The sequence below is a fragment of the Onychomys torridus genome, chromosome 4 (genome assembly GCF_903995425.1).
Source record: "Onychomys torridus chromosome 4, mOncTor1.1, whole genome shotgun sequence".
In the NCBI taxonomy this organism is placed as follows: Eukaryota; Metazoa; Chordata; class Mammalia; order Rodentia; family Cricetidae; genus Onychomys; species Onychomys torridus.
Window position 1 is genome coordinate 124704262 of NC_050446.1, and position 18709 is coordinate 124722970.

At 43.9% G+C, this 18709-nt stretch overlaps 1 protein-coding gene across 1 annotated transcript; it reads left to right on the plus strand.

The window, feature by feature from the left end:
• Window positions 1-3985: 3985 nt before the first annotated feature.
• Window positions 3986-17095, plus strand: Dsn1 (DSN1 component of MIS12 kinetochore complex). The gene is made up of 11 exons (XM_036185524.1): window positions 3986-4064; window positions 6099-6124; window positions 6442-6762; window positions 9100-9173; window positions 10299-10371; window positions 12037-12127; window positions 13638-13697; window positions 14067-14144; window positions 14974-15121; window positions 15882-15969; window positions 16351-17095. The coding sequence occupies exons 2-11, from the start codon at window positions 6100-6102 to the stop codon at window positions 16422-16424; spliced, it is 1032 nt and encodes a 343-aa protein (XP_036041417.1). The 5' UTR covers window positions 3986-4064; window position 6099; the 3' UTR covers window positions 16425-17095.
• Window positions 17096-18709: the final 1614 nt, after the last annotated feature.

The window sequence follows — 18709 nt, forward strand, 5'->3', positions numbered from 1 at the left end:
GGGGAAAACTGAAGCCAGCTGGCTGGTTTGGAATCACCTAGATGGGGCCACCAGGGGTTCTGGTGGCTCATGGCTGGTAACTCAGCATCTCCCAGGAAGTGTGTCACCACTACTGAGAAACAAATGCAGAATGCTCCAGAAGGAGAAAAATAGAATCAAGCTTTTCCCTAACACAATAATTTATTATGGGGGGAAAATATACTTTTAGGCATTACAGTGGAATTAATCATTCCAAACGTTATCATATCCTACCAATGTTGTGGGCTGCAAATGTGGGGGGCTGGGCAGTTCTATTCCATGGATTCTGGAGGCTTGCAATCTGATATCAAGTAGGGTATGAGTATTTGCACTGGGGATGGAACCCAGGGTCTGTGTCATGCATGTCAGGCAAGCTCTCTACCAGAGAGCTATAGGCCTGGGCAGCCTGCGCTACTTGGATTTCTGACTAGTGTTGGAAGATCCCTTTACAAAGTGGCTAATTCACAAACCTGGGGAGTCAGTACTGGCTATCAAGAAAGAGATTCAGTGCCTCAACATGTGGGGAAGCTTGTGTATCCTTGCCGTGTGGCCACTAGCTTATGGGCTAAGCCTTGAAAGTTACATTTCTATGATATTTTATTGGTTACATAAAGGGACTATACAGCCACTCTTCACCGTAGGAGATGACACACCGGGAGAAGGGATGCTGGGGCCATTTTGGGAGCTGCCTGCTGTATGTGAGGGCTACAGTAAGGAAGCTGCCGACATGGCTACTCCATGATATGGTTAAGGTTTTTATTGTAGATACGAGACAGAACAGCCAGAGGCACCTGAGAGAGTCCCGAGCACAGAGAGGAAGAAGTAGACTGAACATGGCCAGCGGACTGGACATGGCCAGGGCTAGGGAAGTGGGAGAGAATGGCGGAGAGAGTAGCAGGGTAGCCAGAGATCGAGCATAGCGCGAGGGTAAAGGAATAAGAAATTAAGTGCGAAGAAGAGACAAGCTAGAGTAACTGCAGGAATAGTCGAGAAGTCACAAAAGAGAGCTGTAGCTGGGAGGTGGGGAGTCAGGGTGGAGGAGGAAGTGAGAAGAGCTAGCTATGGACAGTGAGGCTGGAGCCTGGAGGGCAGCATGGGCTTTGCTATGCTCATAGCACTGTGGGCAGATGGGAACCAGCTTTGCAAGTTTCCAAAGAATGCTGGTTTTTATTTAACTGCTAGAAATCTTCCTGTAGTCCAGTTTTAGCTCATTTCTGGATGTTTGGACAGCCTAAGACATAACGCCTACTTTTATAGATCTCTTTTATGGGGGGCTAATAACTGCCAGGCCTATGCCAGGCATGGAGGATGTAACAGACGGAAGCTGCAGTCCCGCCACAGCCTGGGTTCGGGTCCTGAGACGGGAAGGGGTGTTGGTACAAAGAAATGGATTGTCTGACCCCCAGATGAGTTTCACACAAGTGGCCACCCGAAGAGTTCAAGCAGTCTTTATACTTCAAAAACAAGCATGTTTTTCCATACTAACAAATATGTTTTCCCACCGTCCGATGTTAACCTCCAGCAAAAAAAACAAATATGTCAAGTATGGGGTTTCCCCCAACTTTTACATCAAAACATTTTTTTTTAAAGATTTATTTATTTATTATGTATACAATGTTCTGTCTGCATGTGTCCCTGCAGGCCAGAAGAGGGCGCCAGATCTCATTACAGATGGTTGTGAGCCACCATGTGGTTGATGGGAATTGAACTCAGGACCTCTGGAAAAACAACCAGTGCTCTTAACCACTGAGCCGTCTCTCCAGCCCCAAAACATCTTTTAAACCAAAAACACTTATCATTTTGATAGCTTGGTCAAATACTGAGCCAGGTCCATCCTGTCTTTACAAAACTAAAAGGTGATAATAATAGGCGCACATTTTCAAGAACAACAATGTCATTCAAACTTAACAAAACATTTACAGAAATAGGGGTGAGCTGCCTCTGATCCTGTCAGCACTGAATCAGGACAGCTCCCAGGGTCTGGAGTGACAGCTAGTATCCCCAGACAAGAAACCTGAGAAGCATCAGCTCCCAAAGAATTTTAGGGGAAAATATTCAAGAGAAATTGAATTCTCTTTCCAGGACTGGTCACATCTGTCTCACATGTGACTGACAGAGTGACACTAAAAACAGCTAAGAGAATCATCAGGATTATGAGAGAGAAGAGAGTGTACAGGCCACACAGTTCCAGCAGCACTCGGCGCTGTCCCAAAGTCCACTGGTCCTTGCCGACTGAGACTGTCCCCGTGGGCTTTGCCTCATCTGGAGATCCCTTGGACAACCACTCATATACTGGCCCAGCTCCCAACAGATGGGCCTGGAAAGTAAGATATCAACCACCAGTCACAGAAGTGGGGAGCCCCTGGGAAGCACACCCAAATTTGGCATGTTGAATAAAGTGAATGGTAATGGATTGTAGGTGGGAAACAGAGGAGATGGTTCAGAGAGAGAAAGAACATGCCTGAACGCCTGGGGAAAGAGGGCAGAGACAGGCAGGGTGGCAACGTTGGTAATCCCCATGCTTGGGAGGGAGAGGCAGGAGGATCAGAAGTTACAGTGTCATCCTTAGCTATATATTGAGTTTGAGGCCAGCCTGGGCTACATGAGAACCTGTTTCAAAATAACCAGACATGGGGAGGCAGTACAAACCCAAGAAATGAAAGTTGAATGTGGAACAGGGAAAGAATTCATGTGTATCTTATAAAGAGGAGGGAACCATCAGAGAATTCAAAGGAAGGAAGACATAGTTGGATGTTGACTGGGACTGGATTGCATGAGGCCAGCCAACATGGCCAGCCCTGGCTGGAAATAGTAAATTCTGTCTGTGAGACATCAACACATGAAGTGCTGAAGGATGGAGGCATAGATAAAGGAACCCAGCTCCAGAAAGTGATATTCAGGGAACCAAGAACACACCTCTTTCAGATAACAGTTGAAACTATTAGGCCAGAGCGGCAGAGTAGAAATTTCTATTATACACATTTCTATCTTTTATCAGAAAACTTGCAAGGGACCACAATTACAATGGGAGAATGGCCAAAGTCATGTACATCCACCTGCCTCCTTAGGGACTCCTTAGGGGCCTTTTTGTTTTGTTTTGCTTTTGTTTGAGACAGGGTCTTACTATGTAGCCTTGGCTGGCCTCAAACTCAAGAGATGTGCCTGCCTCTGCCTTCCCAGTGCTGGGATTAAAGCATGTGCCACCACACTTGGCCCTTTGCAATCTCTCTTACTGCTCTCAATTCTGCATTCACAAGGTTCAGACCCGAAAGAAATCACTTCATTGATGCATCGAGCCATTCTGATGGCTCAATACCTTGTCCCAAGGACACAGCCTGCTTCGTGAACCCTTCCAGGCAAAGGAGGGTGAAGCCGGCATGGGTTGGGCTCTTGGGAGCACAGAACATCTGTCCTTCGACATGGAAGAGAAGGCTAGAAGGGGAAGAGAAAGGCTTTTAAGGCAAAGAGCATGCTGGAACAAAGGAGCCGGGTAAGAACTGGCAGACGGGTGGCAGCCGCAGGGTCGGCCTGTGATGAGGCTGGCAACGGATGTGCTCGAATATTGTGTGTACGTAGGAGACCGTGGGAGGGGCCCGTGGAGCAGGAGTAAGTAGGCAGGGGACAAACTGAGCTCAGAGTTCCAGTTGTCCCTGGAGAGAGTCACTGTCCACACTTTTGGAGTGAAAGAGATAGAGGCAGCCGTGGCCCAGAAGCAGACCCCCTGACTTTCCTATGTAAGCTGTATGGTAGTAAAGGCCAGCAAAGTGGTGCGTCGGAGAAGGCAATCCCGGGGCTGGGTGTGGCCGGACCAGTGGTGACCGTAATTGGACCGAAAAATCAAGGACAAGATGGGCTGGGCCAGAGCCTGGCACACCGGAGTACGCATGCGCTCTCCCGGAGGCGAGGCTCGCTCGAACGCCGCCGCCGCCGCTGGCTGCGCACGCGCAGTTGTTTGGCGGGAGTTTCGGAAGTGGCGGCAGCGACGCGGGACCGCGAGCCGTGCTAACCCGGGAGAGGGCCCTCTGCAGCGACGCGAGTTTTCAGAGGTGACCTTGGGCTTTGTGTTTCAGGAACCGGGGCCCCCGGGCTGGACGGGCGTCGCCCTGGGGTCGGAAGTCGCAGGCATCTCCCCGGATGTAGCTCGCTCGCCCCTGGCCCGCCTCTCGGCCCGGCCCACCCCGCTCTCCCGGCGCTCCCAGCCGCAGGGCCTCGGAGACGTCCTCTCGGTAGGACAACCGGGAAGGCCACTCCTCTCTCCCGGGCACAGGCGACCCTGACTCCAGACTGTGCCTGGGGACTGGGCAGAGGGCTGGGGTCACAGCCCGGGTTGCATTGTTCCTGTGCCCCAGGCTGGCCTCGGAAGGAGCCGGGGCCTCCTGATAGAGTAATAATACTCCGAGTTGTAGAACGTATTAAATGGGATAATGATACGTTATCTAAGCTTGAGCCTGTGTGATCTGTTACAAGGATTGTGGTAATTTAGATCCTTGAAGGACCCTTGTGTTCTTTTTAATGATCCCTCAGCAACCGTTCGATTTTTTTTCTTTACCAAACACCCCCCACATTCAGATGTCTTTTGGGAGGGAGAAATACATGCAAGATGGAGAGATGCCAGGCTGTGTCCCTGCCTCTCTTCGGGTCAGTTGTCTCTGACAGGTACTGGGAATGCAGTGCAGTCTGGGTGGGAAGACAGACATGTAAATATACTTTACAGCCAGTACTATAGAGAAAAGATTCGTGGCCATCAGATATGCCAAAGAGAAGTGACTTCAAATTTTTTAATTAGTTAGTTAATAATTTTATTTTTATGTGCACTGATGTTTTGCCATGGGTGTTGGGTCCCTTGGTACTGGAGTTACAGACAGTTGTAAGCTGCCATGTGGGTGCTGGGAATTAAACCTGGGTCATCCTGAAGAGCATTCAGTACTCTTACACTAAGCCATCTCTCCAGCCCTGTGACTTCAAATTTAAGCTGTTAAAAAGGATGAGTTTGGGGGCTGGAGAAATGGCTCAGGGGTTAAGAACACTGATTGCTTTTCCAGAGGACCCAGATTCAATTCCCAGCACCCACAAGGCAGCTCACAACTGTCTGATAACTCCAGTTCCAGGGGGCCCAGCACCCTTACACAGACATACATACAGGCAAAACACCAATGAGCATTAAAAAAAAAAAAAGGATAAGTCTGTTTTATGGGTGGAAGGAATATGTGTACAGAGATTTAAAAAGTAGGATTTCCAGGAATGGAAGGGTCTGTCGAGAATAAGAAGATATGATGTGGGGTTATTTTGTTTGTTTTCTAGTTTGGAAAACAAAGTAGATCCTAATACCATCTATGGAATTAGGGGCTAGTTAATCACAAAGTGCCTGGGAGCTAAGATAGGCTATGTGTAGTAAGTTCTGCAGGAGAGCTGTGGTGATATTTTATTTGTACTGAAATGTGATTTTATTTGTATATAAAGTTGCCTTGGGGTCAGAGCAAGCCATAGCAGAAGCTGGGTGGTGGTGGTGGTGGTGGTGGTGGTGGTGGTGGTGGTGGTGGTGCACGCCTTTAATCCCAGCACTTGGGAGGCAGAGTTGGGTGGATCTCTGTGTGTTCAAGGATACAGCCAGCATGGAGACACACGCCTTTAATCTCAATTCCAACCATAGAAAACCTGGAGGTCTGTACAGACAGGCAGTGATGAGGAGGTCATGTGGTTGGGTTTACAACCAATGAGAAGGCAGAACAGAAAGTCTATAAAAAAAGAGAAAAACACAGGAAGTAGCTCTCTCGCAGAGAGGAAAGACAGAGCAGCAGTGAAGGGTAAGGTTTTCAGCTCTCAGCTATTGCTCTGACATCCTGGCTTTTAACTCTGCAATTGGCTCTGTGTTTCTTCTTCTTCTTATTATTATTATAACCATCTTATAACAAGACGGTTACATCGACAGAGAGCAGTCAGTGACCCCTGCAGATAGTCTTTGGAGGAGGCAAGTGAGGGCAGTTCAAGACCTCTTATGGGGTTGTGAAGCCCTTGTGAGTCTGGAGCTGGAATGTGAAGAACGGATCGCCTCATTTTCCTATTTTCATTTCTCCATCCAGGATGACGTCAGTGCCCAGAGCAGAAGGTGAGTTTTACAGTGAAATTCAGTGCCTCTTGCCTTGGGTTCAGGCTCCTGAACTATTACAGAACCCTTCTCTGGCTCCTGGTGGCTTTGGAATCACACTCTGTATATTTGCAGAAAGACTTCCTGTTTCCTTCACCAGAGAAATAGATTTCCTTCCCTCCTTTGTTCCTTCTGCCTAGGCTCCCAGGAAGCTGAGACTACCAGTGTATGTCTTCTTGTGGGGTCGTACATTTTCTGTTGTCACTGAGCAAAAGCTCAGATACTTGGTTGCAGTATGTTTTGATTTTATATTTTGACTTTTCTATAACAAATGCTAGAACAGGAACCAATGATGTCCCAGACTCAGGATCATCAATTGCAATCAAGTCCCAACCCTTTGGAAGTGTTGCCTAAATCCTCTGCCTCCCTGGAGATGACGCAAGGCATTCCAACGGAAAAAAATCACCTCGGCTGGAGCCCTGAGAAGGGGGAAAGTTGTGACGCCAACCATCAGGAGAGACTTCAGTTGATGTCACTTCATTTGTCCCCCCAAGAACAGTCTGTCCGTCATCAAGACAGAAGGCAATCCTGGCGACGAGCAAGTATGAAAGAGATAAACCGACGGAAGTCATTGGCTCCCTTTCACCCAGGCATCACAGGTGGGGTGCTGTGTCCAGAAAACTGGAATTCCAGCCCAAATAAGAGTCATGAGTAATGAATGACAGGACGTGTGGCAGAGTAGACACGACTTGGCTACATTTAGCTATGCAACTTTGAACACATCACCTCCTTGAGCCTCAGTCTCCTTACCTGTAAACTAGAGAGACTCCTGTGGACATGCTCTCGTTTATACATCCTAATGCCACACACTCCTATTAAGTGTTCAGTGTTAATTGGTGGTTACATATGGGCTGCTTATGGTTTACATATGAACAGAAATTCTGGTTGTTAATTGTTTAATCCGTCATCCTATCTAGGATGCTAGGAATTTGAGTTCTTCCTGTGTCTTATACCTTAAAGTAGAAAAGAAGGCAAGTGGGTTAATACTTGCCTGATTTAGCCTTTATAACTATGACTCAGAAGGAAGATGTGCATAAAAATACATTAAGTGGGGATAGGAATATAGTTCAGTGGTGGTGTGCATACTTAGTGTGCCTGAGGTCCTTGGTTCAGTCCCTGACACTAAATAACAAAAAGTAAAATGGTTTTTAGGGATGCCATATTTGAATGTGAGTTGTGATTTTTTTTTCTAAATTTATAATCATTTGATTTGCCAGTATCAAAGTACAGGACATAATGCAGACAGTCTAGTTTGCTCTTGAGCTTCCCTTCCTTTGTCTTAAGTCCTTCTCAGTAAACTGGGGGAAATAAAACCACAGAACATGTACTTGGCCATTGGTAGACCCTCAGTGTTAAAGCTACTGTGATTTCTTTAAGGTGCTTACATGTGTGGAAGGGATCTGAGTAAAAACAGCCAAGTTGGAAAACTGGTGCCATAGTGCCCATGCACTTTACTCCCTAGACGAGCCAAGGGAGTAGTTGCCAAGACTAGCCCTACCTTCATTCCCATTCCAGAGCATCAGTTCTGTATAACATAGAATTGACCATGTAATAAGAGGAATTATTTTTCTGGTTATTCCTGGCTACTTGCCACGTTTCCTTGGTTATAGCCAGAAAGAATCTGGTTACCAGCAGCCAGAATCATTCAAGAGACAAGAATGCTTTTAAAATAGCCAGCTGAAGCCACAGGGCAAGAATTCTTGCAACCAATTCCTTTCCTATATGATCATTGTTTGCTATACAATTCCCTTACTGTATGATCATTGTTTACTATACAATTCCCTTAGAATTCTTGCAACCAATTCCTTTCCTATATGATCATTGTTTGCTATACAATTCCCTTACTGTATGATCATTGTTTACTATACAATTCCCTTACTATATGATCATTGTTTACTGTCCAACAATTCCATTACTATATGGTAATTGTTCTTAAATGGACATCATTGCGAGAACAGTATCTACAGCTTACAGCTGTTTGGGTCAGTGATGTGATTACATAAAGCACCCACCCAGTCCATTCTCATTGCTTGCTGTATAATCTTGAACAAGGAGTCTAACCAGCCTGTGTGCCACAGTGTTACCATCTGTTATCAAAATAGAATTGATGCCAGACATAGTCATCCTTGCCTGTGATCCCAGCACTTGGGAGTCTGATGCAGGAGGATTGCCAGGAGTTTAACACCAGCCCGGGCTACTACATTACAAGACCATGTTTCAAAAAGCCCAAATCAAATGAACAGAAGATACTTGCCTTAAAATTTTAATGAGATGTGCATAGCAGCAAAGGAAAATGTCTGTTATACAGCAGGTGTTCAGCTGGAGCTGGCTATTAATAGTAGATCACCACAGGCAGCATGCTACTACTAGGAAACAGATCTTGCTGGCATACTTGGATTTGAAACATGCCTTCTTCAGCCTGTCTTCAGACAGTTCACTTCCCTTCCTTGAGTTTCTCCATTTGTAAAGTAGAACCTATGGTATTTATACGAAAATGTTTTTTTGTTTTCAGTGCTGAAGGTAATATTCAGGTCAATGCACATTTGAGGCAAGGGTTCATCCACTGACTATGTACTAAAGCACATTGCAGTGCCTGTTACAAAAATGCCATCTACATTATTTGTATCTACCTTGTTTGTTTGTTTTTAATTGACATACAAAGTAATAGATTTCATTATATTTTCTATATACTTTGTTAAATAGAACAAGATTTTAATGTAATACATGAAAAGGTTCTAATAACACTTGAAAATTTGGATGCGTGAAAGTGTAAACTTTATTCCTCAGTTACTCTAGAAAAATTATAATTCTCTCCCTACTAAGAGAAGACAGCTTCTTGTCTTAAGCTGGGTTGCATCGAGAGGAAAGAGATTTTCCAGTTTTGTTGTCTTGCTAACTGTAGTGTGATGTTCCTTAAATGTGCTTTTTTATGTCAGAGCTCAGCAGATCCATCAGTTTGAAGTTAGCAGGTAGCAAACGGCTTGGCGCTCTCCTGCTCTCCAGCTTCCAGGTGAGGTTCCCGGGTTGAGAAGTGTTTTCCTTCACTGTTGTGTTATTGTCACAACTTCAGAGAGATCGCAGGGTCAGTGATGAGCTGAGGAAGATGGTTTTCCATGCGGGGGACTGACTTAAAAGCCAGTTCTCACTTGAGCAGGCAGCCTTCGTGCTGAACTCTGCTGTTGCCAGCTGAGCAGCGGAGAGGTTTTGCAGAGTTTTTTACTCACTGGCAGCGAGTGATGAAAATAATTTGGGTAGAGGTCAAAATCTGTCGCTGTAGACATTCAAGGCTGCTTACAAGGTGGACTAGTGTATGGAGATATGATTTTTGTTTGTTTGTTTGTTTTGTTGATTTTTTTTTTTTTTTTGGAGACAGGGTTTCTCTGTGTAGCCCTGGCTGTCCTAGAACTCACTCTAAACCAGCCTGACCTTGAATTTACAGAGATCTGCCTGCCTCTGCCTCTGCCTCCCGAGTACTGGGATTAAAAAAGTGTATACTGCCACCATTTTTTTTTTTTTTAAGATTTATTTATTTATTATGTACACAGAAGAGGGTGCCAGATCTCATTACAGATGGTTGTGAGCCACCATGTGCGTACTGGGAATTGAACTCAGGACCTCTGGAGGAGCAGTTGGTGCTCTTAACCTCTGAGCCATTTCTCCAGCCCACTTTTTTTTTTTTATTTAAAAAAAAAATAAACTTTTTAAGTTGTGTTTCATGTCTCACTGTTGCTTACGACTATTTAGATAAGCAAATAATTTATGAGAATTAAATGACTATTGTTTTCCCTGAGTTAAAAATCAAAATGTAAGCTGGGTGTGATAGTGCATGCCTTGTGGGTGGACCTCTGAGTTCAAGGCCAGCCTGTTCTACAGATCGAGTTCCAGGACAACCTACAGAGAAACCCTGTCTCCAAAAAAACAAAACAAAACAAAACAAAAAACCAAAAACTAAAATCAAAACGGAGTGTGAGCAACAGAGAATTTTTCCTTATCCACTTACTCACATGAAAAGTGTTGGGTGGGAAAATTAGGCCTTTGTAGTTTCAGCAAAGTTTATCCTAAGCATCATAAAGCCACACATAGAGCTTTCCTGCGAGACTTTGGTGGTTGTACTGAAAATGCTTTTCTTTTTTAGTTCTCTGTTGAGAAACTTGAACCTTTCCTAAAGAGCACTAAGGACTTCAGCCTAGAATGCTTTAGAGCGAAAGGTGAGTAGCTGAGCATAGACAAGTGCTTTGGCCTTGACCCATCCCCTCTCTCGGAACCAGCCAGCATGTGTTCAGTGTCCTTTTACAGGGGTGTGTTGTGGGATGTTCTGTATGTCAAATGTGTTGCTCTGATTGGTTAAAATAAATAAAGTGCTGATTGGCTAGTAGCCAGGCAGGAAGGATAGGGTAGGCGGGACAAGGAAGAGGAGAATGCTGGGAAGAGGAAGGCTGAGGAGAGGGATACTGCCAGCTGCTGCCATGACAAGATGTAAGGTACTGGTAAGCCATGAGCCACATGGCAAAGTATAGATTAATAGAAATGGGCTAATTATAAGAGTAAGAGCTAGACAATGGTAGGCCTGAGCTAATGATGGCCAAGCAGTTTAAATAATATAAGTGTCCGTATGATTATTTTATACGTGAGTTGTGGGACAGCGGGGGTTTGGTGGCCCCTGGAGAGGAGCTCTCCAACTACGGGGGTACCTCTTTAAAACCAGGTCCCTGACCTCTTTAAAAACTGCCCCTTCTTACTCCTCTGTAATGCTGTCTTCAGTGACAGCAGTTCACATCTCTGGGGAAAGTGAAATTGTATAGATAGCCATGTTTACCTGCTTTTTTTATTTGTATAAAAATAATTCATGGGCTGGAGGGATGGCTCAGAGGTTAAGGGCACTGACTGCTCTTCCAGTGGTCCTGAGTTCAATTCCCAGAACCCACATGGTGGCTCACAACCATCTGTAATGAGATCTGGTGCCCTCTTCTGTATACATAATAACTAAATAAATAAATCTATTAAAAAAAATTCATAAAGTTGCCTTCCATTTAGCCATCTACCCAATTAAAAGGATAACATTTTCTTTTGTATTTTTTGTCTCCACACCCCATATTAATTATTTTTCTCTTACCGTGATACAAAATCACGACCAAGGCAACTTAGAAAGTATTTAATTGGGCTTACAGTTGCAGAGGGCTAGAGTCCATGATTGCAGAGCAGAGGCATGGCAGCGGGAACAGCTGAGAGTGTACATCTTGATCTGCTAGGAGGAGGCAGAGAGCACACTGGGAATAACACAAATCATTTGAAACCTCAAAGCCCACCCCCAGTGACACACCTCCAACAAGGCTACACCTCCTAATCCTTCCCTAACAGTTCCACTAACTGGGGACAAAGTGTTCAAACATGAGCCTCTGGATACCGTTCTCATTCAGACCTCCACAGCCATCCCTGTAGTGTTGGGCTCCAAACCCAGACCTTGAATTTGCCATGCAAGTTCTCTACCATGAAGCTAAACTTCCAACCCCAAAGATAAAATATTAGCACACTTACATGACTGTTTTGTGTGAATGAGAGGGCCGGAATGAGATACGGAGTGGGACCCTAGTATTAGGAACTCCTTAAAATCTTTGTCATGTACTCCTGGTGAACAGCTGTAATCTTTTTCTTTTCTTTTCTTTTTTCTTTTTTCTTTTTTTTTTTTGGTATTTTAAGACAGGGTTCTCTGTGTAGCTTTGTGCCTTTCCTGGATCTTGCTCCATAGACCAGGCTGGCCTAGAACTCACAGAGATCCTCCTGCCTCTGCCTCTGCCTCCCGGGTGCTGGGATTAAAGTGTGTGCCACCACTACCCAGCTATCTTTTTATTTTCTAACAAATTTGTCCTCTCTAGCATCTTCTATCTCTGAAGAATTGAAACATTTTACAGACAGGCTGGAAAGTGATGGAACTCTACAAAGATGTTTTGTTGAAGATTCAAAAGAGTAAGAGCAATTCCCCTTATGTCCTTAATTATAACTGAGCTAAAACTTGATTATAATTACACCATTGCTTACACAATAAACATTTATCCAGCACCTGTGTACCACCATACTCTTAATTGTTTAATTTTGCTTTCTTGAGCTAGGATCTTTGTCGTCCAGACTGGACTTAACTTTGGCAATCCTTTTACCTCTGCCTTCCAATTGCTGGGATTACAGGCATGAGCTGCTATCCTTGGCTTGTACAAGGAAGGCTCTTCCAGGTGATGAGGAAGTGATCAATGAGTCAAGTCCCTCTTGTCATGTTTGTATTAGAGGAGATAATGTAGAGAAAATTCAGTTTCAGCTAGTGATAAATCAACCAGGAAGTCGGCATAAGTAGCTTAGTGATGTCAGGGGCAGGCAACCTTGGTAGAGGTTTGAGAGAAGATCCCTAATGGTTTCACTTCTGGGCTGGAACCAAAGACCTGGGTAGTGAGAAGGAACAGCTGTGGGAAGATTGAGGGTTCGTTCTCAGATCTTTGATTGTCATGCAGAAGGCAGCTCTTGTTCTAATGCTCTTTGCAAACAAGAATATTAGCAGAATGGGCTGGCAAGGTGGTGCGGTGGTTAAATGTAAGAGCTCCTGCTGCACAAGCTGATGACCTCATTTCTATCTACATCTCCCTTGGAAGGATGCAACCCCATTGTTGAAAGTTGTCTTCTGACCTGTACACACTCTGTCATATGCATACCTATACACGTTTGTGTGCACATGCAAACGCACTACTACTACTACTAAATAGAATTTATTGTTAAAAGGATATCACCCCCTAAGTTGGTAATCCTTCAAGGGTGCGGTTGCCATCACAACTCTACCCTGCAATGGATCATGCACTTGGTCCAAATTTAAAATTCATGCAAGGTCTGCTCATTCACAAGTTCTTAAGTGTGACATTTCTCATCAGACATGAAATATTTTAGCCCAAGAAAATCTCTCTGAATGTGTATTTAAGCACAGGTGGCTGCATCTTTGCTAGAGATAGTATGCACATGCCTTGGTAGAAAACCAGGAATTGGATGACTACTCATCTATGTTTGTTCGATGGCAGCCCAAGGATATCTGCAATACTTTGGCATTTTCAGTTCCTGCTTCTTTCCATTAGAAATAGTCATCTAAGTGAGCCGAACCATCAGAAATTTCTGAGTTAAGAGGAGCCAGAACACAGAAAGTCTCAAGAACCAAGCTAATTGTTTGCTTTTATTCTGTTTATAGTCATGGAGTTTTGAAGCTAGGGAGAAAAAGTATAAAGGACTATTTTTAGAAAAGTATGAAGTGGAGTTGATGAGCAAAAAAAAATTTAAAAACCATTTAGCCTAATAGTGCAAAGTGGACATTGAGTCCAAGAAAAAATATTCTCTGAATAATAAAAAATTATGAATATATTTAAATACCACTAAAATTATGTAAGACATTAAAGCAAGTGTTTGTTGAAGGATTCATATTAATCTCATAATATTATCTGTATTCTAGAAAAGCACCAGATTTTTCACTAGAAACCTCAGTGGCTGAGGTGAAGGAATATATAACAAAGTAAGTAAAATGGGTGAATCTTACTTGGAAAACAGAGCTTTGTTCTCCACCAGGGGGATAACTGAACCCGGAGAAAATGCCTGGTAAGCATGGTCGAAGCTCTCGTGTATCGGCTCTAGAGCTGGAAGGCACATGAGGAGCCCTGATAGTCAGGGTGCAGTCAAGGAATAAGGGTGTTAATTTGATTTCAACAGCTTGTGTATTACTTGATTAAATTAATACCCTCTGAATCAGTTGAGCTTTCTAATCCTTTAATGACCTTTTAATTCATTTTATAACCAGATTACATGCCTAGAGTACTTATTGTTGCCCTGAGTAATTAAAAATGTGACCAAAAATTAACTTAAATTCCCTTCCTGAATTCCACAGGTTTTCTTTGGAACGTCAAACTTGGGATCAGCTCTTACTACAATACCAGAATGAGGTTCCACCCGAAGAGACGCCCAGGTGAGGCCCAAGAACTGGAAAGAAGCAGCTGTCTTTTTACTTTGTGGAATTTGATTTGAGTTTATTTCAAATCCATTTGTACAAATTGAGTGATGAACCTGTTCTCATAGTTCAGTCAACTTTAAAGTACCAATTTGTTTTCTTTGGTGGAAAGGAGGACCCAAAGGGAAGCGGAAGTGTCACTTTTCAGACAGAGAGCAGAATTGCTTCTAGGCCGTGTTTTTGGCTACCATTCACAATCCACAGGGAGATGGGCACATGGCCACCCTTGCACCTGTTCCCCTGGAACTGGGCCAACATCGGTCCTCAAGAGACTTTAGCAAGTACATGGCCTTTGAGCTGTAGATAGGTTAAGGCCTTGGTGAAAACACAGCTATGAATGGATTGGAACAGGAGGTGTAAGATGTGAGAGGCCATCTTTGGCTAGGTAAGTCAGAGAAGGTTCGAAAGCACTAGATTTTGTTCTACTTCAGCATCTGAACTGGTTTCATTAGTTTAAAATGTGGTCTCATGAGGCAGCCAAGGTTGGCCTCAAATGCCCAGGTGTACATCAGATTCACAGTCCTCCTCAGCTTCCCAATTGCTGGGATTGTAAGTGTGTGGCACCACACACCTCTCAGCTGGTATTTGAAAGTTCTTCCCCAACCAAATCTCACTTACAAAGGCAACTATAGAATGTTAGGTGGAACCCTCATAGAAATGCTGCAGAGAGGCTTTGAGGAACAAAACAGGGTTTCCCTCTCAAAGACACTCTTATCTGTTTCCAGAGAATGATTGTAAACTCCAGGAAATCTCCGTTTTTTTGTTTTTGTTTTGTTGTTGTTTTTAGGGGATCAACTGAAACCAAAATCACTGAAGTCAAAGTGGACCCCATGACTTGTCTTGGCTCTTCCCAGAAGGAAGTCCTTCACACAAAGCCTGACTACCAGGAGATTATACGGAGTCAGAACCGTGTCTTTGCCTGCATGGAGTTAGTGGTTAGTGCTTCAGGCTTACTGCGTGGATTGCCCAGCTTCCTAGACTTGTCACCTGAGCTGCCTCATAAGGAGGAAGGGATTGTTTGGGCTACTAATTTCAGTCCATGGTTGTTTAAACCCTTTTGATTTGGACTGCAGCCATACAATAATTGTAGTGGGAACATGTGACAGGAGACGACTCCCCTTATGAGGATGAGTAACAAGAGGAGAGGGGAGAGACAGAGGGTTAGGTCCTGATAGCCACTTCATGCTTCCAAAAAGCTAAACTACTTCTAAAGGTCCCATCACCTCCTGCTGGTGTAGGCCTCAGGAGAACATGACAAATAGGAGTTAAGGCATAATCTTTGGAAGTAAAAAGATGTGTAATAAGGATATCAACTTTTCTACCATGGGAAAATGAGGAAAAAATGTAAGTAAACATATAATGTTAAGTGCTAATAAAACAGAGTGAAGGGGGTAAAGAATACAGGAGGAATGGAACAGTGAGCTACATACACTGTATTTTACATACAGTGGCTATTAGCTCCTTTGTCATTATGCTCAAACAAAACTTAAAGGACTTGGCATCTTGTTGGTAGAGGTTTAGGGGTAGGTCTCCTGGGGCATGGAGCAAGCTAGGGAAATGTGGGGTGTGGTTGAGTGGGTGCCAAGAGCAAATGTCTAGCGTAAGCATTCCAGGCTGAAAGAGCAGGGTTAAAGCTCCACAGCAGGAGCTTGCCCGGCAGTATGGGGAATCAGAGAAAGTCCTTTCTGTCTGCAGATGGATGAGCTGCAAGGGTCAGTGAAGCAGTTGCAAGCCTTCATGGACGAAAGTACTCAGTACCTCCAGAAGGTGTCACTACAGCTCAGTAAGTGCGTCTCTTGAGGGGATCCTTCCCAGGCAGAAGGGCCTTAGACTTAAACCATATGACTTGTTTTACTCCCCATAGTAAGTCGGATGTTGATAGAAATGCCTTAATGTAATTCCGTAAAAGCACTCCGTGAAGATACCCACTGCTTTTCGACGGCTTCAGTTTTCCAGAATGCCTGAAGTAAAGCTGCAGGTGCTTCCCCAGAGTTTTTCCTGTCCATTTTCTTATTTATCATACTGTACCGGCTTTCCTACTAGACAGCCATCTCTTTGAGAAGAGAGACTTTCTCATGTGTCATTTAGTGGCCTTCACTGTCTGGCACAGTTTCCACATTTAGTTCCAATAATTGAAATGTGTTTTTGCTCCTTCCCTCTGCAGAGAAGAGAAGCATGGAGCAATTAGATTCTTCACCTGCTCGAAAACTGCTCAAACTACACCTGCAGAGCTCATGACTACACAGTGATCAGGGTCTTGTCGGCGACCTTACCTGTAGTTTCTGTGGTGAGCTGCCAGGGAGAGGACAGGGAAGAGTGCCTCCATACATGGCAAGCTCACAGCGGTTTCCTCAGAGCTGGAAAGTTCCAACTGCAGAGCACTTTGACTGTTTCTGAACGACAGAATGTGTGTATCCAGAAGAATGTTGTTAGAGACACTTTCCATAGGAATGTGCAAAATGCCTGAGATGACCTTCAGAAACAGTGGCCCATTCCTTTAAAGGCCCTCAGGGTCAGCACTTTTTATCCCCTGAAGATATTGTCAAGTTTTAAAACAACCCAAAGACATTTAGAACCAATCTTAACGAAGTGTTCAAGGAGTCAAGTTGGGTTCTTGTCATAAAAGAATGAAGCTCAAGTTCTTAAGCGTGGCACTGAGGGTGGAGCGGGAATGTTGTTGCATGATGGGTCTGTTTGGATCATGTCACAAAATGCCCATTTTCTGAAGTGTCCTAATGTCTGTAGTGTGCTTAGTTTTTAATACTGAATTGACCTCCTGCAATCTAAATTTATGACAAGAAAGGGCTGAGACGATTTAATTTTTTTCCCTATGGTAATTACCCATTGCCCCGCTACGAATCGACCCCAGGGCTTTGCATGTTAAGCACGCATTCTCACTGCATCATTAGTCCCCATATTTTATTTTACTTTTTAAAAGTTGTAGCCAGGCGGCTGCGGCACATGCCTTTAATCCCAGAACTCAGGAGGCAGAGGCAGGTGGATCTCTGTGAGTTCGAGACCAGCCTGAGCTACCAAGTGAGTTCCAGGAAAGGCGCAAAGCTACACAGAGAAACCCTGTCTTTAAAAAAAATAATAATAATTGTTCTGGTTGCTGAATGGTGCCTAGAACATAATAGACCTATAAGATATGTTTTAAAAATCTTGTGTTGTCATTTCCCATGACTGAAGAACAGTTATTTAACCTCTTGTCTAGAACGTTGGAATAATGTTAGAATCTGTGTTTTAAGGACACTCTAAGGATTTTAAATAGTAAAAACCTAAAACAATATTATCAGTTTATTGCTGAAGATTTAAAAAATGAGTAGACGGTAGAGTAGTTAATGAAGTGGGAAAGCGCTAATGTCTAATTGGACTACCACATGGAGAATTCAAGCAGGCTGCTGCTATATACACAGGTGGAGACCTGTGTAGTGAAGTCTGGATTAGAAATAAAATTTAAGTTATGCCTAGTTATTGAAGATTGAGGATTTATATTGTCCAAAGTAGAACAAGAAAGAACATTCCAGATAGCCTCCAAGAAAGTCAGTATTTTAAGAGTCAAAGACAGTATTATTAAGTATTGTTTCAAAAGCAGAGAAGTATAACAGAGTATAAACTTTGGAGCATAGTTTCAACTCATTAGTTTGCTCTGTCTTCAAGGGTGATTATGACTGGGTGGTGGCTCACGCCTTTAATCCCAGCACTCGGGAGGCAGAGGCAGGCGGATCTTTGTGAGTTCGAGGCCAGCCTGGTCTACAGAGCGAGATCCAAGAAAGGCGCAGCACAAAGCTACACAGAGAAACCCTGTCTCAACCTCCCCACCCCCAAAAAAAGGTTATTATGCCTTCCTCCATTGTATTATATTCTATCACGTTTTGTTTATTTGTAAGTGTTCAAATGAAGATAGGAGATGTGTTGCATGTCTTCAACCACTTAAAAGGGCTAGAACATTAAAAAAAAAAACCAAAACACTAAAAAGTTAGATCTCAGCACTCAAGTAGTAGAAGCAACAGAATCAGGATTTGGAGGCTCACCTTGGCTATGTTGCAGATTCTAGACCGGTGGACTGCATTAGACCCTGTCTCACAATACTTAGTGAGCTCTAAGCATCATTAGTGCTTACCACAGCTTTATTATTGAGAGAGGCTTTATTTTTGTCATTTATAGAACATTAGAAATGTTTCCTAATTTAGCCAAGTATATATAGGTAGTTTTAGCATGAAGCCTAAAGGGTGTTATTAATAAAAACAAACATGGAGCCAGGTACTGGAAGATCAGAGAAGTCGAACAAGCCACAGCCACCTCACCTTGCCAGTTCCTTAGCTGATCCGGTTTCCTCAGACTAGAAGAAGCCTCTGAGTCCTTATCCAGAATGAATCTCGGCTGAACTGTGCTCTAGTTCCTGGTCCTCACACTTTATACACCTTTCTGCTTTCTGCCATCACTTCCTGGGATAAAAGGCGTGAGTTACCATGCCTGGCTGTTTCCAGTGTGGCTTTGAACTCACAGAGATCCAGGCAGAT

What these genes read in the sequence shown, in the direction of transcription:
- Dsn1 (XM_036185524.1), top strand. Translation starts at nt 6,100, where the DNA reads ATGACGTCAGTGCCCAGAGCAGAAG. An exon ending in TCCTGCTCTCCAGCTTCCAG is followed by an intron (nt 9,174 to 10,298) that starts GTGAGGTTCCCG and finishes TTTCTTTTTTAG; the next exon opens with TTCTCTGTTGAGAAACTTGA. An exon ending in CCACCCGAAGAGACGCCCAG is followed by an intron (nt 14,145 to 14,973) that starts GTGAGGCCCAAG and finishes TGTTGTTTTTAG; the next exon opens with GGGATCAACTGAAACCAAAA.